The sequence below is a fragment of the Alosa sapidissima genome, chromosome 3 (genome assembly GCF_018492685.1).
Source record: "Alosa sapidissima isolate fAloSap1 chromosome 3, fAloSap1.pri, whole genome shotgun sequence".
Taxonomy (NCBI): domain Eukaryota; kingdom Metazoa; phylum Chordata; class Actinopteri; order Clupeiformes; family Clupeidae; genus Alosa; species Alosa sapidissima.
This window is the reverse complement of record NC_055959.1, coordinates 41523131-41547362: the sequence shown is the minus strand read 5'-3', so window position 1 is coordinate 41547362 and position 24232 is coordinate 41523131. Positions and strand designations below refer to the sequence as shown.

The 24232-nt window shown below is 45.7% G+C and overlaps 2 protein-coding genes across 2 annotated transcripts in view; one reads left to right on the top strand and one right to left on the bottom strand.

Annotated features, from left to right (window-relative positions):
* Window positions 1-2890: 2890 nt before the first annotated feature.
* fkbp10b (FKBP prolyl isomerase 10b) lies at window positions 2891-21476 on the bottom strand. Its single transcript, XM_042087755.1, has 10 exons — window positions 20977-21476; window positions 19432-19577; window positions 15114-15303; window positions 13864-14009; window positions 11228-11417; window positions 9833-9978; window positions 8884-9070; window positions 8597-8739; window positions 7168-7331; window positions 2891-3705 (listed from the first exon to the last, which is right to left on the bottom strand). Exons 1-10 carry the CDS (start codon window positions 21168-21170, stop codon window positions 3517-3519), a joined length of 1695 nt encoding a protein of 564 aa, XP_041943689.1. The 5' UTR covers window positions 21171-21476; the 3' UTR covers window positions 2891-3516.
* Window positions 21477-22313: 837 nt separating this feature from the next.
* Window positions 22314-24232, top strand: part of LOC121705564 (endoplasmic reticulum protein SC65-like) — a 3858-nt gene continuing 1939 nt past the window's right edge. Inside the window, exons 1-2 of the mRNA XM_042086600.1 lie at window positions 22314-22757; window positions 22949-23086. Of these exons, the coding sequence (XP_041942534.1) occupies window positions 22314-22757; window positions 22949-23086 (582 nt within the window). The remainder of the gene's footprint in view (window positions 22758-22948; window positions 23087-24232) is intronic.

Below are 24232 nucleotides of genomic sequence, written 5' to 3'. Positions count from 1 at the left end.
AGGGTGAGGGTTGATGTTGGCAGTAGAACAAGCTGCACATAAAGGCTAGGGTGAGGGTTGATGTTGGCAGTAGGGTGAGGGTTGATGTTGGCAGTAGAACAGGGTGAGGGTTGATGTTGGTAGTAGGGTGAGGGTTGATGTTGGCAGTAGGGTGAGGGTTGATGTTGGTAGTAGAACAGGGTGAGGGTTGATGTTGGCAGTAGAACAAGCTGCACATAAAGGCTAGGGTGAGGGTTGATGTTGGTAGTAGGGTGAGGGTTGATGTTGGTAGTAGGGTGAGGGTTGATGTTGGCAGTAGGGTGAGGGTTGATGTTGGCAGTAGAACAGGGTGAGGGTTGATGTTGGCAGTAGGGTGAGGGTTGATGTTGGCAGTAGAACAGGGTGAGGGTTGATGTTGGCAGTAGGGTGAGGGTTGATGTTGGCAGTAGAACAGGGTGAGGGTTGATGTTGGCAGTAGGGTGAGGGTTGATGTTGGCAGTAGAACAGGGTGAGGGTTGATGTTGGCAGTAGGGTGAGGGTTGATGTTGGCAGTAGAACAAGCTGCACATAAAGGCTAGGGTGAGGGTTGATGTTGGTAGTAGGGTGAGGGTTGATGTTGGTAGTAGGGTGAGGGTTGATGTTGGCAGTAGGGTGAGGGTTGATGTTGGCAGTAGAACAGGGTGAGGGTTGATGTTGGCAGTAGGGTGAGGGTTGATGTTGGCAGTAGAACAGGGTGAGGGTTGATGTTGGCAGTAGGGTGAGGGTTGATGTTGGCAGTAGAACAGGGTGAGGGTTGATGTTGGTAGTAGGGTGAGGGTTGATGTTGGCAGTAGGGTGAGGGTTGATGTTGGTAGTAGAACAGGGTGAGGGTTGATGTTGGCAGTAGAACAAGCTGCACCAACCCCAGACCTACAGGAGTGGGGACTGGGACCTATATAAGTAGGCCAGGAACAAGCTGACAAAGGAGATCAGGGTAGCCAAAGCTAAGCTACAGTAAGAAGCTAAAAAATAGCCTCTCAGCCAACAACCCTGCATCAGTTTGGAAAGGCCTGCAACAGGTCACAAGAGATTACAATCAGGTTACAAGAGACCCCCTGCAGAAAATCCCAGACTGACTGGTCTGTGTATCATTTGTTCATTTGATATTCAATTGAGAGTCCAAAATGAAAAAAATAAACTTCTTATTTCATGTTTATGAATGTGATACAAATAACAAACAAATAACACTTTGTTTTTCAGACTTTTGATTTCATGGTCAGATCAAAAGTAGACCGTTTAAAAAAACGGCCTCAGGGCCAAAGCTGATTGTTTATGCAAACCTGGCCAATAAAGCTGATTGTTTACGCAAACCTGGCCAATAAAGCTGATTCTGATGCACGTAAAGGAAGGAACATTTCGGCCTACACCATTATATATACATTTTCAGATTTCACTGTTTGAATGTTAGCAAGAAACAATGGCCTACAATGGCGTGGACCTAGACTTAAATATGCATAAATTAGGCTAGGCCTGCTGATGACTGTAAGAAGGATAATTCTATAAGGGTGTCCTCAGTCGATGGGACCCACTTCGTTGTAGGCCATGGATTCCCAACCTTTTTGGCAGGTGACCCTATTGATGATAGCAGGTGATTTGGCAGGTGACCCTATTGATGATAGCAGGTGACCCTATTGATGATAGCAGGTGATTTGGCAGGTGACCCTATTGATGATGTCAGTTGACCCTATTGATGATAGCAGGTGACCCTATTGATGATGGCAGGTGATTTGGCAGGTGACCCTATTGATGATGGCAGGTGATTTGGCAGGTGACCCTATTGATGATAGCAGGTGACCCTATTGATGATGTCAGGTGATTTGGCAGGTGACCCTATTGATGATAGCAGGTGATTTGGCAGGTGACCCTATTGATGATGGCAGGTGATTTGGCAGGTGACCCTATTGATGATGTCAGTTGACCCTATTGATGATGACAGGTGACCCTATTGATGATGTCAGTTGACCCTATTGATGATGTCAGGTGATTTGGCAGGTGACCCTATTGATGATGTCAGTTGACCCTATTGATGATGTCAGTTGACCCTATTGATGATGGCAGGTGATTTGGCAGGTGACCCTATTGATGATGTCAGTTGACCCTATTGATGATGTCAGTTGACCCTATTGATGATGGCAGGTGATTTGGCAGGTGACCCTATTGATGATGTCAAAAGAACGTTGGCGACCCCCATCAGTGACAACATGAGTTGTAACATCCCTTGATTTCCCCCAAATGTCCTAGAATCTCATCTCTGCTGTATCGTCCAGCTGAGGGCGCTATTTCCCCCAAATGTCCTAGCATCTCATCTCTGCTGTATCGTCCAGCTGAGGGCGCCATTTCCCCCAAATGTCCTAGCATCTCATCTCTGCTGTATCGTCCAGCTGAGCAGCTGAGGGCGCTATTTCCCCCAAATGTCCTAGCAAGCTCATTTGTGTGTCTGACTAAACTGGTTGTTTTGCTACTTTGTTTGGAACGTTGATAAAGCATTATTACCCATGATGATCTCATGTGGGATGTCTAGGCTACTAGATTGTAATGACTGATCCAATGAGTTACTAATGAGTCTGCTGGATGCCTTTTCTTCCTACAAGAACGTGAAGCCAAGTCCCACCCTACTCTGCTTTTGATTGGCTAAACACATTTGTTAGGTTGAAAGCGAGAGCTGGCATTGGCATCTCGAACAACAAAAATTATGACCCTCGTCTATAATGATTTCCCGCCATTTTTTCTCCTCAGAGCCGCGACACGCTGGAGATCTGGCACAGTGCCAGAATACTTTAAGCCCTCTAGATTCTCCGACAGGGTCTTGACCAATTCTCAACTCGAAGATTCTCTGAGACGCACACACACACAAGGGCATCATACGGGTGGCGAACTTTATTAAAAGGGTTTTATTTTGTCAGGCTTAAACCCAGAGCCATCCATTTTGGTCATAATCACACAGAAGAGGGCAGCAACCCCACAGGAAGTCTTCACACACATGACAGAAGAGGGTAGCAACTCCAGGAGGAAATGTGGAGAAACTCTGGGTTTGATACAACTGAGCAGCTTAGTTACTACAGTACAGTAGGCTACAGTCACTGACCCAGAACGGACCCAAGCTTTGAGTAACCTCTCTTACTGGATGGGAGTGGCCAGAGTTTAAACTCAGGTTTTTAACAAAACAGATTTACACACAAATATCCATCTCACCATTCACCCAGAAGTGTAATAAATATATCTGTCCGACCAGGAGTGTTGCACATAAATATATCCATCCGACCAGGAGTGTTGCACAAATATATCCGTCCGACCAGAAGAGTTACACATAAATATATCTGTCCCCAGGTTTAGTGTGTGTGGGGTTTAACCAAACAAAAACAAACACAACAACAAAAACAAAACTTGAGTAACAGTTTGCTCCTGAGTTTTTTAGAGTTCACCTGTGTGTGTGTGTGTGTGTGCACATGTCTGTGAATGTGTTTGCATGTGCTAGTGTTATAGTTTGTGTTTGTGCCATTATAACTCCTCATGAAGAGCTCTCTCTGCGTCTTCCTGCACTTTCAACTTCAGCTCATCTGCTGTGATGCGGCCATCTTGGTTTCTGTCCTGGTTCTTGAACATGTCGGCAATGACTACCGCAGACTCCACCCCTGGCTTCAGACGGCCACGCCCCTCCGCCACCTGCAGCCTGATGAACTCCGAGAACTGTGGAGGGGAGAGAGGAAGGGGAGGAGCTTACTATGACATCATAATGGAGCTCTCTATAGGCGTGTTCGACTTGAGGCAGATCTTTGCAGATCTGACTTGATGTGATGCATGCTGGGTTGAACACAATGCATACTGGGATGGACGCAATGCTTACTGGTTAGAAATTTTGTCCGACTTCTGTCAGCCGGGGAGGGACTTACCACCGTGACACCACGTCACATGACCTTAAGTCTTAGCCTGCAGACAGATCTTGCAGTTGCCTTCCACGAGCTGCACAAGCTAAAACACGCCCTCATGACGTCAGTTCAAAGACGTGATAGGGCCATTTGGGAGGAATGTCCTCATGACGATTTTGACGAGAGTCTCATGCTGCTTCCTTATGTTGGAATATGCGAAAATAAACAGAAATCGAAGGGATACCTTCTTATACGTGATTTCTGCAACAATGGTAGGCTAGCCTACTGAAAACGTTTGGATATTCTGTTATTTCCTGCTGTTGGTTAAATAGATAGACACACATATAGGGAAAACACTTGATATTGAATTTGTGCTACAATGCAGGCCTGTTAACTGTGTGACAACAGTGGTTTATTTAAACTACATCATAAGAATTTATTTCGTCAGTCATCATGCTCATTTTAATGAGTAAGAATGAAAGTTCTGCTGTATTTATTGCCAACAAAATTCCGCGATATCTCCCCCGAGTCACGTCAGGCAGACTGTAGCCTGTCTGTCCGGGATGAGCTGCCCTCTGTTGTAGCTCCTCCCGGCTAGCCTCTGAAGATCACGTTTACGTAGAAAGCCAGACCAAGTCAGATCTGCCTCAAGTTGAACACGCCTATTATATATAACTGGAGAGAGTGACTAAGTCCCACCCCCATTCATTTCAATGGCCCATGCTAGGCTAGCTACTTCAGCCAAAAAAGCATGAAATTGACCGCAGCCATCTTTACGAAAATGGCGTTTCATGGGTGTTTGTTTCTGGCACCAGCTAGCTAAGCCTATTAGATTCCACGTTACAGACGGAGACAACGTAAGGTACAACGGTATGTCGTTGATGAAGATTGGACATTCCCTCAGAGGAAAAGAAGTTGTTCGGGAACGCGCTTTACCTCGTTATAAGCGCAAATTAATTTAATTGGTTGGGATTGCATTTTGGGAATGGTGGTAAAGTTTGCCCCGTTTCTGAAGTCCTAGGTTATTTAATGTGATATGTATGATAATAAACTATGCAAATCAATATTGTGTCACTTATATTATGTCACTTTTACTATATTTGGACAGGTTGTAGGCCTATTACGCAATAGGCTATCCAACGAAAATGACTATTAATTAAGTAGACATGGTATGTAGGAAACGTGTGGATAGCTGGGATTTTTGCTGCTCCCAGTGTGAATTTGCAGCTTGTTAAGCCTAGGCTACATTTGCAGGCAGACGAAATGAAGCCAATGCAAGTTAAACTTTGATAGAAGCGCGCATCCCTCGGGTTGTGGTTCGAGCAGGCATAGAGTCTGCAACTGTTGTTGGACATTTGGCTTTTGCCTCGACTGGCAGCCTGAACATTTAAATCAAATGCATAGCCTAATCATGTCAATGTTGCAAGAAAGCAAACGAAATAAGTCATTGACATTTGTTTCGTTTTAAATCACTTGGGGAGACATAGGTTACATGATCCAGACGTTGCGTTCTACAGAACTACAGCCTGTGCGTTTTAAAATAGTCTTCATACACAACGCAATGAGTAGGCTAATAATTGGATATAGGTCATTGCTATGCATCTGCCAAAGTGTATGGTCATAGTCAGTTACTTTAAGGTAATTGGCACCCCACATATACGGCAAATAATAGCCTAATATGACAACATTAACATTTTTCTTTTATTTACCACAAAGTCCGGTAATACAGCCTAAACCATGTAGGCATTAAGTCAAGTATCAGTAGCTTAATCCAAGTAGTTAGTTGTTTATTTGTCGTCTTCCAGAAATGCAAACCAACATGGACGCGCGAGGATGCTCGTGCCCAACACTAAACTCGTGCATGAGCTGTCATCTACCAATCAGCATGTAAAAACTGGTGCCAGAAGTTGCAACCATGTAACGCCATGTTTTCAAAAATGTCAGCAAAAATGTCGGCGACCAAAGTGGCTGAAGCTAACCCTTCAAATCCTGACCCCCTGCTATGTCATATACCAAAGTGTGTGCCTGTGTCATATCCGAGTGTGTGCCTGTGTTTGTGTGAGGATCTGTGAGCAAACTCAGTGTAAAGTAGGGATGTACAACATTGGCCGTTAATTCCGTATGATATTCCGTATGCTGTTATTCCATGTGCCGATATTTCCAAACTCATTTTGGCTGATTGCGGATACCAATATATCCAGACATTCACTCATGAAAAATAAGATGTAAAATGTGCAATTTGATGTTTGACTTCAAATAGGATGAGATCTATATTTGGTTTTTTTAAATTAGTTGTATGATGCCTCTGAAACCCAAGTAGGTTGTGCTGATTATAGTCTTGCTGATAATAGTCTTGCTGATAATAAATAGTCTAGCTGATAATAGTGTTGCTGATAATAGTCTTGCTGATAGTAGTCTTGCTGATAATAAATATTCTTGCTGATAGTAGTCTTGCTGATAATACCGTATTTTCCGGACTTTCCGTAAGTTGCACCGGAGTATAAGTCGCACCAGTCAAAAAATGTGTCATGAAGAGGAAAAAAGCACATATATAAAAACATATATATAAATATATATATATATATTGCACCTGAGTCTTGCTGATAGTAAATAGTCTTGCTGATAATAAATAGTTTCGCTGACAATAGTCTTGCTGATTTATCTGAATATCTGTAGGAATGCTCATATCGGCTAAGGGTAATATTACAATCAGCTTTTCTTCAGCAATTATTTGGTTGCTGATACCGATGTATGTATATATATATATATATATATATATATGTGTGAGTGTATAGGTGTGTGTGGGTGGGTGAGTGAGAGTGTATGTGTGTTTGTAGGTGGGTGGTTGGGTGAGTGAGAGAGTATGTGTGTATATAGGTGTATGTGAGTATGTAGGTGTGTGTGTGTTTGTAGGTGTGTGTGTGTTTGTAGGTGTGTGTGTGTATATAGGTGTGTGTGTGTATATAGGTGTATGTGAGTATGTAGGTGTGTGTGTGTTTGTAGGTGTGTGTGTGTATATAGGTGTATGTGAGTATGTAGGTGTGTGTGTGTTTGTAGGTGTATGTGTGTATATAGGTGTATGTGAGTATGTAGGTGTGTGTGTGTTTGTAGGTGTGTGTGTGAGCGAGAGTGTATGTGAGTGTGTAGGTGTGTGTGTGTTTGTAGGTGTGTGGGTGGGTGAGTGAGAGAGTATGTGTGTATATAGGTGTATGTGAGTATGTAGGTGTGTGTGTGTTTGTAGGTGTGTGTGTGAGCGAGAGTGTGTGTGAGTGTGTCTCCAGACCTCCTCTAATGGCACCTCCTCGTCATGATTCATGTCGAGTTCCTGGAACAGGTCTGCGGGTCCATTGTCCAGCCACACGAACAGGTAACCAGGGGGAAGGCCCTTATGCAGCGACACCAACTCCAGCTCAAACACTAGCACAGCACTGCCAGGGACGTCACCAGCTGAGGAACACACACACACACACAGTTAAACCACCAGCACAGCACTGCCTGCAACATTAGTTAAAACACCAGCACAGCACACCACTGCCTGTAACTTCAGTAGAGACTGAGTTACGGTGTAGAGTAGAGACTGAGTTACGGTGTAGAGACTGAGTTACAGTGTAGAGTAGAGACTGAGTTACGGTGTAGAGACCGAGTTACGGTGTGGAGTAGAGACTGAGTTACGGTGTGGAGTAGAGACTGAGTTACGGTGTAGAGACCGAGTTACAGTGTAGAGTAGAGACTGAGTTACGGTGTAGAGACCGAGTTACGGTGTAGAGTAGAGACTGAGTTACGGTGTAGAGACTGAGTTACGGTGTAGAGACTGAGTTACGGTGTAGAGTTGAGACTGAGTTACGGTGTAGAGACCGAGTTACGGTGTAGAGTAGAGACTGAGTTACGGTGTAGAGACTGAGTTACGGTGTAGAGTAGAGACTGAGTTACGGTGTAGAGACTGAGTTACGGGGTAGAGACTGAGTTACAGTGTAGAGTAGAGACTGAGTTACGGTGTAGAGTAGAGACTGAGTTACGGTGTAGAGACTGAGTTACGGTGTAGAGTAGAAACTGAGTTACGGGGTAGAGACTGAGTTAGGCACAGGTGGACTCCAATCTAGTTCTAGAAGCACCTTAAGGACAACTGATAAAAGTAGGATGCATCAGAGCTGGATTGCAAGCATCATAACAAAGGGTCTGAATCCTTGTGTAAATGGAATATTTCAGTCTTTTATTTTTTATAACTTTAGAAAACACTCCAAACACCTGCTTTTTTGTGGAGTATTGAAGTATTTTGTGTACTGTAGATTGATGAGGGAAAATAATTAATTAAATCCATTTTAAGATGAGTCTGAAACATAACAAAATGTGGAAAACGTGAAAGGGTTTGAAACCTTTCCAGTTGCACTGTGTAACAGACAGGGCTGTGGTGTGACAGTTGTGGTGACGGTGTTTCAGGGTAAAAGACAGTTGTTGCTGAAGTAACAGTGTTCCGGGGTAAAAGGTGGTAGTCGCTGTGGTGGCGGTGTTTTGGGGTAAAAGGTGGTAGTCGCTGTGGTGGCGGTGTTTTGGGGTAAAAGGTGGTAGTTGCTTAGATGGCGGTGTTTTGGGGTGGCGGTGTTTTGGGGTAAAAGGTGGTAGTTGCTTAGATGGCGGTGTTTTGTGGTAAAAGGTGGTAGTCGCTGTGGTGGCGGTGTTTTGGGGCAAAAGGTGGCGGTGTTTTGGGGCAGTACCTCCTTTCTCTCCGTGGCCCAGGTGGGGGGGTATCAGCACGGTCCTCCGCTCCCCGACACACATCCCCCTCAGGCCCTCGTCCAGGCCGTCAATCACCTTATCCGCACCCAGCGTCACGTCCTGGGGGTCTGAGTAGTCATTCCTGCGCACACACACACACACACACAGACCAGACATGCGCAAATCAGATGCACACACACACACACAGACCAGACATGCGCAAATCAGATGCATACATCAACAGATCAAATACACATGCAGTGAGGGTGTGTGTGTGTGTCTTTACGAGCTAAAGAGGCGAGTCCCATCCAGAAGGGAGCAGTTGTAGTGGTACTGGACGAAGTCGTCCACAGCGCTAGTCTCGTTGCACTCAACCTTGCGAGTGACCTGGATATCCACTGAGTCGGTGGGATTGTGGAAGTCGACGACGTGGACATCGAACACCAGAACAGCTGATCCAGGAATGTCCTTCCCTGATGGCAGCAGAGAGAAACGGTGAAGAGACTCTTAACCCTAACCCTGCCCAAACACCTTTAACCCTAACCCTGCCCAAACACCTTTAACCCTAACCCTGCCCAAACACTCTTAACCCTAACCCTGCCCAAACACTCTTAACCCTAACCCTGCCAAGGCTGGCTGGTGTGTTTGTACACCTGTATGTGTGTGTTTGTACACCTGTATGTGTGTTTATGTTCGAGTTTGCTTGTACTCCCACTTTATGGCAGGGTGTCCAAAACAGTAGAAGTTTATCATTGTATCATTAAAGTAATATAAAGTTTATGAAACTTCCCCTTTAACTAGCAGATATCACTATGAAACTCAACTGCATGATATGGGTGCAACCACGTTACTTATTAAAATTAGCAATGTGTGGGTCGTGTCAGGTTGGATCTCCAAAATGGGTCAGACGGATGCAGGACCCGAGCATTACTATGACCCGAGCATTACTAGTGGACTGATATCAGAACCGTTATTCAGTATCTGTGATTCTGTGAGAAGAATCTGCAGTGGAGGTGGACATGTCTGTGTGTGTGTTAGTGTGTGTGTGTTAAAGTGGTGTGTGTGTGTGTTAGTGTGTGTGTATGTATGTGTGTGTGTGTGTGTGTACCTGCTCCATGCTCCCCATAGGCCAGGTGTGGTGAATGTGTGTGTGTGTGTAGTGTAGTGTGGCGTGTGTGTGTGCGTGTGTGTTAGTGTGTAGTGTGGTGTGTGTTAGTGTGTGTGTGTGTGTATACCTGCTCCATGCTCCCCATAGGCCAGGTGTGGGGGCATAGTGATGCGCCTCCTCTCCCCAGCACACACACCCTGCAGCCCCTTGTCCATCCCCACGATCACGTAGCCCAGACCAATGTAGGTGTCATACGTCTGGTTGCGCCGGTAACTACACACACACCAACCACACAAACACAAACACACACACCACAAAAATACACACACACACAAACAGAGGCGGAGATGTTCACACGCATGGTTTTCAGACATGCTATGCTGTCAACTCACAGGGTATCAGACATGGAAATATGTAAACATGCCTGACTATTGTGCAAATCAACAATAATGATGCGACATTAACGTTTGCAAACTTAATAATAGTACAGTAAATATCTGTCCACAAGATTGAATGCCCCAGAGAATAAGAGTTAACCCTAGTACACTACCCTACTGCTAACCCTAGTGCACTAGCCTACTGCACCCTAGTGCACTAACCTACTGGACACTAGCCTACTGCTAACCCTACTGCACTAAGGAGGATAGACACTGGCCTACTGCTAACCCTAGTGCACTAGCCTACTGCTAACACTACCCTACTGCTAACCCTAGTGCACTAGCCTACTGCTAACACTACCCTACTGCTAACACTAGTGCACTACCCTACTGCTAACACTACCCTACTGCTAACCCTAGTGCACTACCCTACTGCTAACAATACCCTACTGCTAACCCTAGTGCACTAGCCTACTGCTAACCCTAGTGCACTACCCTACTGCTAACACTACCCTACTGCTAACCCTACTGCACTAAGAAGGATGGACACTAGCCTACTGCTAACCCTAGTGCACTACCCTACTGCTAACACTACCCTACTGCTAACCCTAGTGCACTACCCTACTGCTAACACTACCCTACTGCTAACCCTACTGCACTAAGGAGGATGGACACTAGGGACACTAGCCTACTGCTAACAATACCCTACTGCTAACCCTAGTGCACTAAGGAGGATGGACACTAGCCTACTGCTAACCCTAGTGCACTACCCTACTGCTAACACTACCCTACTGCTAACCCTACTGCACTAAGGAGGATGGACACTAGGGACACTAGCCTACTGCTAACAATACCCTACTGCTAACCCTAGTGCACTAAGGAGGATGGACACTAGCCTACTGCTAACCCTAGTGCACTACCCTACTGCTAACAATACCCTACTGCTAACCCTAGTGCACTACCCTACTGCTAACACTACTGCACTAAGGAGGATGGACACTAGGGACACTAGCCTACTGCTAACGCATATGGGTCCTGTGCCTGCCCACTTTACCTGGGTAATGGGCGGAGTACCTGTAATAGAAACTCACCTGTAGACACACACACTCTCACAAGCGCACACACACACACACACACAGGCGTACCTGCTGTCGAAGGTGTGCCCGTTGAGGAATGTTCCGTTGTAGTGGTAGCGGATGAAGTCTCCAGAGACTGAGTGCCTGGCACAGGGCTTTGGAATCTCCAGCGTTTCCACAACGACATCGTCGTTGGCATTGTGGAGGTCTTCCAGGACCACATCAAACAACAGTGTGGCATGGGGGGGCACACCACCACCTAAACACACACACACACACACACACACACGTTAAACAACAGGGTAGCATGGGGGCACACCACCACCTAAACACACACACATCAAATAACAGTGTGGCATGGGGGGACACCACCACCTAAACACACACACACACCAGGGGCGTCGCCAGCCGATTTTACCGGGGCTTCAGCCCGGGGTAAATTGAGCTCAGCCCGGGTAGCCAAAAAATTTTTTATTTAACTTTTTTATTTTGTTGTGCATTCTATCCCTCGTAGCCTGTTAGAACAAGGAATCCTGAACACTAAACTCTGACAAGGAGAAGCAGAACGGGCGGGGCTGGGGCAGGGGTGGGTGGAGAGCGGCAGAGGGTCGCTTCGCGGTCTGGTCTGAGATCAGTGGATCTGTGCTCTCAACTAACGTTACTGCTGTCAACTCACTGGGTGGTTCAGCGTCATAGGTTGCAGTACGTGGAGAAAGCAGACGTGACATGGCCAGCAAAAAACAATTGAAACTGTTTGGCTTTTTCAAACGAAAGGCAAAGGGTAAGAATTCATGTTTGCAAACTGAAATATAAGCTTAGTCCTGTCCGACCAACTCCATAAAGGCCAGCTATTAGTGTTGTTTACCTATCCTATCGCTAGCTGGCTAGCAAGCTATCATTAGTAAACACTAAGCAGGAGTCAAAATTAACTTTTTGAAATGTGGATATCTACCATTCACTATCTTGAATATCTTCACTGACAAATGAGGTGGCGAAATTCACCCACCATTCAATAGGTAATCCGTATTTTCTGTCTGAAATCTACCAACTTCAATATTTACCAGCATTTGTCTGGTGCAATTTTGAGCCCTGCTAGTAGGCTAAGCAGGCAACTGCAAGCATCTGGTCAGGTTAATTGGCACGACACATTTCAGTGCTCGTTTTGAGAGAGAGAGAGAGATTTATTACACTCAGCTCTAAATAACTACATTTAGCCGGAAGGGCTAAATGCTTTCCCCCCGTTGTTGAACATTTGTACTGATGTTCTGAGGAGCAGACGAGGATGTTACACTCTCTAACACTATAGCAAAAAAATTGCAGTTTTGATACACAGTAGGCCTGCAATGTAGGATTTTTCGTAAGGGAGATGTTTTAACAGTAACAAACTATAAACCATTAAATATCTAGAGGGGGCTGAGACAAATTTCATTCACCCTGTAATGAGCCATTTAACCATCAAAGTGATTACAAAGCTGATGACATAAACATAAAACAGCATTAAAAAACCCAAGTTTCATGGGAATGAACATGTTCCATGGGAATGTGTTTAAATGTCCACTGAAATGTATGCAAATGCCCTATGCATACGCAAAGCATTTGTAATTAGAGCTGAACATTGCAATCTCAAAAGTTCTTTGTATCCTGCAATGTAGTAGTATGTTTTTGTTGGTTTGCCACACACTGATCTGATTCCATGATTTTGTAGAGGGTAGCTGTTCTCTCTCTCTCTCTCTCTCTCTCTCTCACACAGTGTGCAATCCCATTTTAACATCAAACATTTTACTGTCTTTTTGGTAGATCTCTGGCATAGATCAAACAACAAAAGAGCAGTCAGGTGATGGAGAGAGAAGGGAGATCAACAGAAGGAGGTGCAGAACATTTGCTTAATGATGCATTACATGCAACCTCACACTTAAACGTGTATGTACCTAGTAATTCAATAATAAATCATTTGGGCAGTCTAATGTAGTCTGTTGCCTACTACAATGACAGCTTTTATGTACTGTATATATAAAAAATCCTCAGCTAATCTTTACATTTACATCCGGTCCAGCCGGGCTAAGCCTAGGTTGTCCTGAAAGTCTAGAAACACCCCTGACACACACACACACACACATCAAATAACAGGGTAGCATGGGGGAACACCACCACCTAAACACACACACATCAAATAACAGGGTAGCATGGGGGCATACCACCACCTAAACACACACACACACATCAAATAACAGGGTAGCATGAGGGCACACCAGACACACATTCGCACACTCAAACACACACACACACACTCAAACACGCACATTTGCACACTCAAACACACACACACACACTCGAACACACACACACACACACACACTCAAACACACATACGCATGCTCAAACACACACATACATATGCTCAAACACACACACACACACTTGCTCAAATACACACACACACACACACACACGTACACTTGCTCAAATACTCAGATGTGTGTGTATCTGACCATAGCCCTTCTCTCCGTAGGCATGAAAGTGCTGTGTGTGTGTGTGTGTGTGAGAGTGTGTGTGTGTGTGTGTGTGAGAGAGTGTGTGTGTGTGTGTGTAACTGACCGTAGCCCTTCTCTCCGTAGCCGTGGAGAGAGTGTGTGTGTGTGTATGTGAGAGTGTGTGTGAGTGTGTGTGTGTGTGTGAGAGAGTGTGTGTGTGTGTGTGTAACTGACCGTAACCCTTCTCTCCATAGCCGTTGAATGGAGGCACCGTGAGGCTCCGCCTCTCCCCCACACACATGCCCTGAAGCCCCTCCTCCAGCCCCGCGATGAGCCAGCCCTCCCCCACCAGAGAATCCTGCGTCTGCTGCCGCTCATAGCTGCACAGGACACACACACACAGACACATCAATAAAACACACACACACACACACACACATAAGTAAAACACACACACACACACACACACACACATCAGTAAAACACACACACACACACACACATCAGTAAAACACACACACCAGTAACATCAGGTACACACACACACACTTGTCATCAGGCATCCAGAACCCTGTCTGGTACTGTCACACAAAGACGTCTGTGACCTCGTACACACCAGGGTCTAAACTGCAGAAACTGCACTCCCAAAACTCTAGTCATCATAATCCCAAAACTCTAGTCATCCCTCATTAGATCTAGTCATCTTGAATTTCCCCTTGGGGATCAATAAAGTATCTATCTATCTATCTATTATAATCTAAAAACTCTAGTCATCATAATCCCAAAACTCTAGTCATCATGATGCGAGTAATTCCCGCACATATGTTGTACATAGCAGGCCTATTTTCACTTTCTAGAGTGCACATTCATTACATGAAAGATGTTTCATACCATACATACATCGATCAAACATTATCAAATTTATCATGACGTGTTGTCACAAACACTTACACCTATTAGAAAATCAAAACCAAAATCATGTAAGTAAAGACTGTTAAGTGTCGTTCTCTCACTGACGCCTGTAATAAGGAAAATGTGATTCCGGTTTGTAAAATATATTTGTAAAATATATAAACAGGTGTGTGCGCATACACACACACACACACACGTTAGCAAGTGATCAGACATACACATTAGCTCACACACACACACACACACGTTAGCAAGTGATCAGACACACACTGACGCTTACACACACACACACACACACACGTTAGCGAGTGATCAGACATACACATTAGCTCACACACACACACACACACACACACCGATGCTTATACACACACGTTAGCAAATGATCACACACACTGACCCTTATACACACACACACGTTAGCAAGTGATCACACACACACACTGACCCTTATTCACACACACACGTTAGCAAGTGATCACACACACACTGACCCTTATACACACACACACACACGTTAGCAAGTGATCAGACACACACATTAGCTCACACACACACACACTGATGCTCACCTGGAGTCGAAGGGAGTTCCGTCCAGTAGAGTTCCGTTGAAGTGGAACCGCACAAAGTCGGACTTCTGGACAGAGCGGCCGCAGTTAGCCGGTCGGCTGACGGAATGGGTCAGAGTCCGGTCCGCTCGGTTCCACACGTCCAGCAGAACCACGTCAAACACCAGCGTAGTGTCCGGCTTTATGACATCACCTGACCAGATAACCATATACTTTATGACATCACCTGACCAGATAACCATATCAAACACCAGCATAGTGTCCGGCTTTATGACATCACCTGACCAGATCACCATGCCATCACCAACCACCATACACATATGTGTGTGTCTGTTCTGCATGTGTATGTCTGCACCACGTGTGTGTGTGTGTGTGTGTGTGTGTGTGTGTGTGCGTCTGCACCCCGCATGTGTGTGTCTGCCTGGTGTGTGTGTGTGTCTGCCTGCCTGCATCGCGTGTGTGTGTGTTTGCCACGTGTGTGTGTGTGTGTGAGTGTTTGTTTGTTAGTTTGTGTGTGTGTGTGTGTGTGTGTGTGTTTGCCACGCGTGCGTGTGTGTGTGTTTGTGTGTGTGCGTGCGTTTGTGTGCAGGTCCCATGTTCATATCATCATGTTCATATCATAAATGCTTAAAATAAATGTTTAAAACCTGTGTAGAGTCAGTTGGCATCTGCGACTTGTGTTGAGATGTATGTGTGTGTGTGCGTGCATGCGTGCGTGCGTCTGTGTGTGTGTGCGTGCCTGCGTGTGTGGTAGTTAGGGTAGTAGGGTTGGGTATCGATTGTGCGTCTGTGTGTCTGTGTGTGTGCATGCATGCCTGCGTGTGTCAAGGTTAGGGTTGGGTATCGATTGTGTGTCTGTGTGTGTGCGTGTGTGCATGCGTGCCTGCGTGTGTCAAGGTTAGGGTTGGGTATCGTTTGTGTGTCTGTGTGTGTGCATGCGTGCCTGCGTGTGTCAAGGTTAGGGTTGGGTATCGTTTGTGTGTCTGTGTGTGTGCATGCGTGCCTGCGTGTGTGGTAGTAGGGTTGGGTATCGTTTGTGTGTCTGTGTGCGTGCGTACCTGCGTGTGTGTTGGGTATCGTTTGAATTTGAATTTGATTCCAATTCCGATTTCTTGTTTCGATTCCGGTTCCTAACGATTCTCGATTCCGATTTTTTTAAAGGCAGGGTCAAAAAAAATGTAGGATATTTTAAATGAGCTAGCTAACCAACGGTCTTTCTCAGGGTATCTGCACATTTTCCAAGTGCAAATTTAAAGACTTTTCAAGACATTTAAATGAAAAAATTAAGACTATACCACGGCAAAAATAAATATATGACTGTTTATGCAATAGTTTCTTTTCCTACTAATTTTAACCCCCACCCCATTTTTGATTTCTACAGATGTTACCAAATATATTTAGGCGAAAGATAACTGTGTGAATCACCTTCACAGCTATAAATGCCCAATTTTAGGGTCTGGGCTGCTTGCTTTTGAAGCTGGCTGTACATATTTGTTTTTTGCTTATTGCTGAGGCTGACGGTTCTTCACCTGTGTCTGTAGTAGCCTATGCTACTTGCCAAAGACGTGCACTGGACTGGATTGCCTTCAATATTTTTTAGTTAGACTAAGCTATTTACATATTTTAATAAGCCTACTTTATATAATTTACTATGTGCATCTATTGTCCAATATGCAGCATAGCACATTAAAGTTAATCTACTACTTTACATTTTGCATACCAGTTGTAACTAAACCAACCAAAGCTTGACTGAAACATTGTAAAACCATTGACTTGTTTTAAATTAATTAAGAGTCCTCCTTGCATGGTCCTGCTGAAAACTGCTGGTTTCATCTCAAGCACGCACGTATTATGAACGCACGTTTTTTTTTTTTTTTTTTTATGTAGCCAGTCGCCGACATTCAAAAAATATGCGGTTATATTTCACAACTTTTGCGAAGTAGGCCTACTGGGAAACGTAGCAAGCAAGCTGCTGGCAGATATTACAGGTAGGCTATTATAACTTAGACAGATATTTTCTTCCCTAGGCTAGGCCAGCAACACACGCTGGAAAGATGCAAACAGATCAACTTAACATGTACAGTATTTCCTCCTGATTGCGAAGCACTGCACATAATTTGACCAGTAGTCTTCACGTCCATAGTCTGTGAAACAATGCTGCGTCCGAGCAAAGATTCTAGATGCCAAGCGCAACTCAAAAAAGGAGGACAAATGAACGTCCGGCTTGAGGCTGCGCCGGACACCGGACAGGGCTTTTAAAATCCATATGTCCGGTCTAAATTCGAACGTATGGCCAACCTATCGCTAACTAGCTTACCAACTCTTTCTCCCGCTCATTCTACCATAGGCTTCCTCATTACACGTAGGCTACCTGTCTATCTCTCAGGCATCAGCTACACCACGAAAACGTCAGGCATATTATTTTGTACATACTGTATTATTACCGTTTTCACACCTTTAACCACACCCGTGAAAAACATCTTCACTCTGCAACCACTACACTTCCTCCCGTAGCCTAGTCACTTATACAATTGCGTTTTAAATACACGAAACTGGATGGAGACATCACTCGCTCTCTTGCACTCGCTGGCGGTCCCATACGCACATTTAATAGCCTACCTCTCTTTCGAAAATTCGAAACATCCCAGACTTTTTTAGGCCTTAAAAACCGAAAGTTGTATTTAAGACTTTTTAAGGATCCACGGGAACCCTGCTTTCTGAATGAAATAGTGTGACCTTCTCTGTGGATTTTAATTCTATGAACTTTGACTTTTTATGAACTTTTGAAAAGTGAAGCCACACTTCAGACCGCCGACGCACACTATCCATGCTTAACTCCCTCGTTCATGTAAACACTTCCGGTGGGCGCTTCTTCGTTGGTGTTCAGCCGTTTCTTCTTCCGGTCGGCGGACTGGGAATCGAAAAACCCTGCTGAAAAAAACAGCTAGAAACCAACCAGCTTATGCTGGTAGCTGGTCTAGGCTGGTTTTCTTCCAGCTCTTGGTGGTCTTTGCTGGTGTAGCTGGTTGGGCCACCAGCTGGATATGCTGGCGTGACCATCTGAGGAAGCTGGTCATGCTGGTGTGACCAGCCTGTCTTGTGGGATACAGCTGGTGCAAGATGGTCATGCTGGTACGGCCAGTTAAACCAGCAATGTAGACCAGCAACACCAGCTAAAATGTCCAGCTTGAGGTGGTACGACAAGCAAAACCAGCTGAATTACCATTGTTAGGTGGGTAAACCAGCTGAAGGTATGTTTTCTCAAGAGATTTGCTGGTCTAGCTGGTCAACCTTCATAGGGTGGTCAAACAAGCTGGTCAACAAGCTGGTCAACCAGCAAACCACCTTTAGCTGGTCAGGCTGTTTTTTTCAGCAGGGAAGGAATCGAAATTTAAACTTTTGAACGATTCCGGGAAAATCGCAAAGATAGTCCCTAGTCTAGTGTGTGTGTGTGTGTGTGTGCATGCCTGTGTGTGTGTGTGTGTGTGCATGCCTGCGTGTGTGTGTGTGTGTGCGTGCCTGCGTGTGTGCGTGCATGCCTGCGTGTGTGTGTGCGTGCATGCCTGCGTGTGTGTGTGCGTGCATGCCTGCGTGTGTGTGTGTGTGTGTGTGCGTGCATGCCTGCGTGTGTGTGTCTGCGTGTGTGTGTGTGCGTGCATGCCTGCGTGTGTGTGTGTGCGTGCGTGCATGCCTGCGTGTGTGTGTGTGTGCGTGTGTGCCTGCGTGTGTGTGTGTGCGTGCATGCCTGCGTGTGTGTGTGTGTGTGCGTGCATGCCTGCGTGTGTGTGTATGTGTGCGTTTGTGCATAAAGGTGTTTCACCTGGTGCATGTGCAGATGAGTCCAACAGATGAAGCAGGTAAGCGCACCTCATCTTACCTTGACCACCTCCACCACATGTGGGTCTCCACCTACGAAATGGATACCGTGCCATCTTAAATGTGTGATTTAGAGAGTGTGTGTGTGTGTGTGTGTCTCACCTGTGCCCTAACTGCCATAGATGAGCTGTGTGTGTGTGTGTATGTTAGTGTGTATGGTAGTGTGTGTGTGTTAGAGGTGTAACGAATCACATCTCAATCTCGAACTTCGAACTCAAAAGTACAATCGACGATTTCGCCACACCCCCAATGTCACGTACAGCATGTATGCCAAGACGCACAAACACACACACACGTGCTGAACTGCGGCATCAACTGGTGAGTTAGTGTGTGTGTGCATGTTAGTGTGTATGTGTGTGTGTGTGTGTCTGACCTGCACCCTGGCTGTCGTAGGCGAGGTGAGTTAGTGTGTGTGTATGGTAGTGTGTGTGTGTGTGTGTCTGACCTGCACCCTGGCTGCCGTAGGCGAGGTGAGGGGGCACAACAATCCTCCGCTTCTCGTTGATACACATTCCCATGATGCCCTTGTCCATGCCAGCGATCTGACGACCGCGGCCCACCTGCACGAAGAAGGCCACGCCCCTGTCATGGCTGCCCGGCGGGAGAGAGGAGAGACAGGAAATAGTTGCTGGCAGAACTGTACTGGACTCTACTGGTCAAGTACTGAAATTCAGCTGAACTTCACAAGCTCCCAACACACACACACCCTGAACGTCAGCAGCTACCAACACACACACACCCTGAACTTCAGCAGCTACCAAGACACACAGCAGCTACCAACACACACTGCAGCTAACACCACACACTGTAAGTGACTGAACCCAAATAAGGCCTACTCTACTGAGCACACTGAACTAGCTTTGGTTAAAAATGCGTCAGCCGAATGTAATGTAATATAGTCCGATATAGTCGTATACTCTTATTCTCTAGTGATAGTATTGCCAACTTGATGGTAAACTTGTAATAGGGGAGTCCTTCACCTAGCATCGCTGTAGTGAGTCACTAATGAGGAACCAGCCATGTAACTTCAAGAACATTAGCTTGTCGCTAGATATAGCTCTTTGAAGATTTGCCTGTTGTTAATCCTTCGCCTCCACAACAAAAGCATTGTAACGATTTGATAGCGACTCACAGTTATTCAATCAAAAGGTTTATTAGCTGAGAACAAGAGCAGGGATACAGACACAGAACACAATGCAAACAGAACAGGTCATGTAGACACACACACACACTACACATACAGGGGAGGACGCAGCCCCCCACACAAAAAGGATCACACACGAGGGAGAACTAAAAGGGGAACATGTTACAATAAAGAGGCTAACTTTACACTTATACCTTAGGAGATATAAAGACATAAACCCCCCAAATGTTCACCCCCGTATCCCAGCATGCCCTGCGTGGGAGAACGCTACGCAATGTCTTGTGCGCCGACGTTACAGCATTTTCATAGTGTACAGAAGGAACAAGCCACGAGAAATAGGCTATTTATAACTGCAGTCAAATATAAATATTTCGCAACTCTAGGGGGAGCTCTACAGTCGCCAAACATACGCTTCTAGTAGGCTACCTGTGCATAACGAACCCAAACTCTAAACTGCATCATGAATCAGACATAGGCTACTCTACTGTGCATAACGAACCCAAACTCTAAACTGCATCATAAATCAGACATAGGCTAGGCTACTCTAATGAACCCAAACTCTAAACTGCATCATGACTCAGACATAGGCTACTCTAATGAACCCAAACTCTAAACTGCATCATGAATCAGACATAGGCTACTCTACTGTGCACAACGAACTTAAACGCATACGGCTGAGAAGAGTTCTGCTTCCACGTCTTAAACACACACAGGCCCAAAACCCAAACCTCAGAATGCAGGCTACTAAAGTCTGAGCTTGCATCCCGCTGCACCATGTCGGATAGGTCTAGTTCTGCACTCTGCGCTTCGGGTTCCCCTGACAAAGACACGGCGCATTTATCTTACCTGGAGTCAAACGGTTTCCCGTCGACGAAAGTTCCGTTATAGTGGTACCGGACAAAATCGTCCGTCTTGACTGCTCTCACGCATTGCTTGGGTACGTAATAGCGATCTATAACCACGTCCTCAATCGGACCGGGGTTGCACACTGTGAACGTCCATTTCGCAAACCACAAACTCAAAACTAAACACACTCGCATCTTTACAGAGACCGCTGTTTTTCGCGATCATACAAAGTGTCAGGAACTTATTCAGGAACTTTCATCAACAGCAGGATCCCCGACAGTATGCGTCCTCCTGTATGTTCATTCAGAGAAGGAAGAGGAGGCGCAGATGCGTTTTCTCTGCAGGAATGTTTGCAGACGTGGACAGGGCTAGGGATTCGTCACTCCTGGAGAACAGCCGGGGGCTGCACTTTTCTCTTCTCTCTGGTCTGGTGTAACGTTACACACGGTTGGATAATGTGCTCATGTTATGGATGGCATCGTTCTGGCATACCAGAAAAATACAGATTATTGCCACCTTTGCAAACACTTCCTGGACATTACAAATGCACTTCCTAGTTTAAATTGACTTTTAAATTGAACTCCGTCTATTACATGCTTTTAGAAAAACTGTTCAGCAAAGTCGTGTAGCCTACATCCAGGAAGTCATTTAGGGAGAGAGGGAGTAGGTTAGGCTTATCCATCACAAAAAAATCTCAGTATCGGAAATGTGATGGCGGGGATTAGGCTACACACTTACTGTATGCGCCTTGTTGGGTGAATCTCCCTGTCTGGGCACGTTATGTCTTTGTGGTTCTTTTGTAGAAAAAATATTTTTTTATTTTAATCATGTCACTATACAAAGTCCCTGTAATCACAACATCCAGATCATGCATTTATAGCCGTTTTACTGTCTGTTTGGTTGTACTCCCCAACCTGGAATTGAACTTTTTAAATGTAAAGGTAATAGGCCTATATTACAAAATCATTGAATGTAGGGGATTTTTTAACATGCGTGTTACAAGAGAGAGTTATAAACACATACTATTTTAACTTCTAATGCATACACACATAAATTATCTCTCTCTCTCCACCCCATACACAATAACCCCCCACACACACACACACAAATACTCTCACTCTCTCTCACACACACACACACACAGACCAGTTGTTCAAGCCAACTTTTATGAAGCCCCAAGCCCCTGAAGTGATTTGCCAGACATGCTTGCTCATTCCTCCGGACAGCAGGCACGTTCATGCCTCTCCTCTGTGCAGCACGTCTCCTTGCGCTGAGCGCACGTCTCATCGCGTCTGGTCATCTCTGTGTCTCCTCGCGTCTGGTCATCTCTGGTCATCATGGGCATTAGAGCTTCAGAGTTGCTGCTGCTCTGTGTGGGTCTGTCTCTACATCACGCTGCTGCTGATCTCGGAGAGCAACTGGACGCTGACCGGCGCGGTCTGGGCTCTGTGTACGGGCGCGCGCTGGCGCTGCTGGAGGAGCGGGACTGGGCGGGCAGCGTGCGCCTCCTGGAGCTGAGCGTGCGTCTCCATCGGCTGCTCATGGACAGCGTGGCCTTCTGCGCGCAGAGCTGTCGTGCGGGACGGAGCGACGCGCCACACCCTCCGGGGGGGACCCCTGATGACCTGCACGTGTACTGGACCGTGCTGCAGCGCGCGTCCTGTGTAAAGAAATGCCGCGCTCGATTCCCCGAGCTCCAGTTCAGCTGGCCCGGAAAAGAAATCCTCCGAGACTTCGAGAGGCGCGTTCCTTACAAATACCTGCACGTGGCGTATGAACAGGTACCAACGCTCTGCCATCAATCAGTGTGTGCACAGGACTGTGTTGTGAATTTGTGTGTATAAGTTTGTGTATGTTTGTTATGAACATGTGTGTGTGTGTGTGAGTCTGTGTATGTTTGTTATGAACATGTGTGTGTGTGTGTGTGGGGTGTGTGTGTGTGTGTGTGTGTGGTGCGTGTGTGTGTGTTCAGCTGAATGACAACCAGAGAGCAGCGTCAGCAGCACACACTTTCCTGCAGCGTAACCCTGGAGATGTCGTCATGGCAGCCACTCTGAGTCGCTATAGATACACTGAGGGTCTAGAGGACCTGGAGGAGAAACCATACGAGGTCAGAGATCACACAAACACACACACACACACCACACACACACACACACTCTCATACACACACACACACACACACACACACACACACTCTCATACACACACACACACACTCTCTCATATACACACACACACACACACACACACACACACTCTCATACACACACACACACACACACACACACACACACTCTCATACACACACACACACACACACACACACACTCTCATACACACACACACTCTCATACACACACACACACACTCTCATACACACACACACACACTCATACACACACACATACACACACACACACACACTAGTGTTGTCACGATACCAAAATGATGACTTCGATACGATACCTGCCATAAATATCACGATGCTCGATACTGAAACGATACCACGGCGAAATCCGAAAATATCTGGAAAAGAAAGGACGCAGGCCTCCTCCAAGTGTATTGATTTGTGTTGAATTTGGTGCACTTTTGTAGTGTGCAGGTCAATTCTGGGTTCTAAACTTCTAAACTTCCTACATAATTATTATTTTTTTATAGTCAGTAAAATAGTAGGCCTACTTTGTGTGATTAAGTCCTTTATTGTTTGTTATAGTTAATTTACATTGTGTTGTGTTTTGCCAATAAAGTAGCTTTAAATAGCCAAACTAGGCTAGATCAAGGTCATTGTTGAAATTACTGCATGCAAATCACTGAATGCTATGCAGAGGGGCCTAATCTTTAGGCCATCTGATGTACAGTATAGGCTACCCTAGACCTTCCCGTGTTCATGGGATTTCTTTGACAGTTGCAAAGGGAAAAATGTGAGGATAGTCTTCTTTGCGCCCAGTGTACAAGTACGACGTTCCAACCACTCAGGTCTTTGTCAGATAGGCCTACAACATTACCTGTTGCAATATATCTGTGTGCATTCCTACATTAGCCTACGTCTATTTCTTTGATAACATTATTTGCTACCACGTAACAATAAGCCGCTATTATTATTAGGACTCAACACGCTTTGGTGGTATTATATGCCAGTGTTTCCCACAGAATTGGATTCAATTTGTGGCGGTAGCTGACTTGGACAAGGGGGGGGGGGTCTAATTGTGTAGGTCTAATTGAGTGCCTGTCACTTTCACGTTCGTGAGGGAAC

What these genes read in the sequence shown, in the direction of transcription:
- fkbp10b (XM_042087755.1), bottom strand. Translation starts at nt 21,170, where the DNA reads ATGCGAGTGTGTTTAGTTTTGAGTTTGTGGTTTGCGAAATGGACGTTC. An exon ending in CTACGGCAGCCAGGGTGCAG is followed by an intron (nt 15,304 to 19,431) that starts GTCAGACACACA and finishes TTATCTGGTCAG; the next exon opens with GTGATGTCATAAAGCCGGAC. An exon ending in CTATGGGGAGCATGGAGCAG is followed by an intron (nt 9,071 to 9,832) that starts GTATACACACAC and finishes TGCTGCCATCAG; the next exon opens with GGAAGGACATTCCTGGATCA.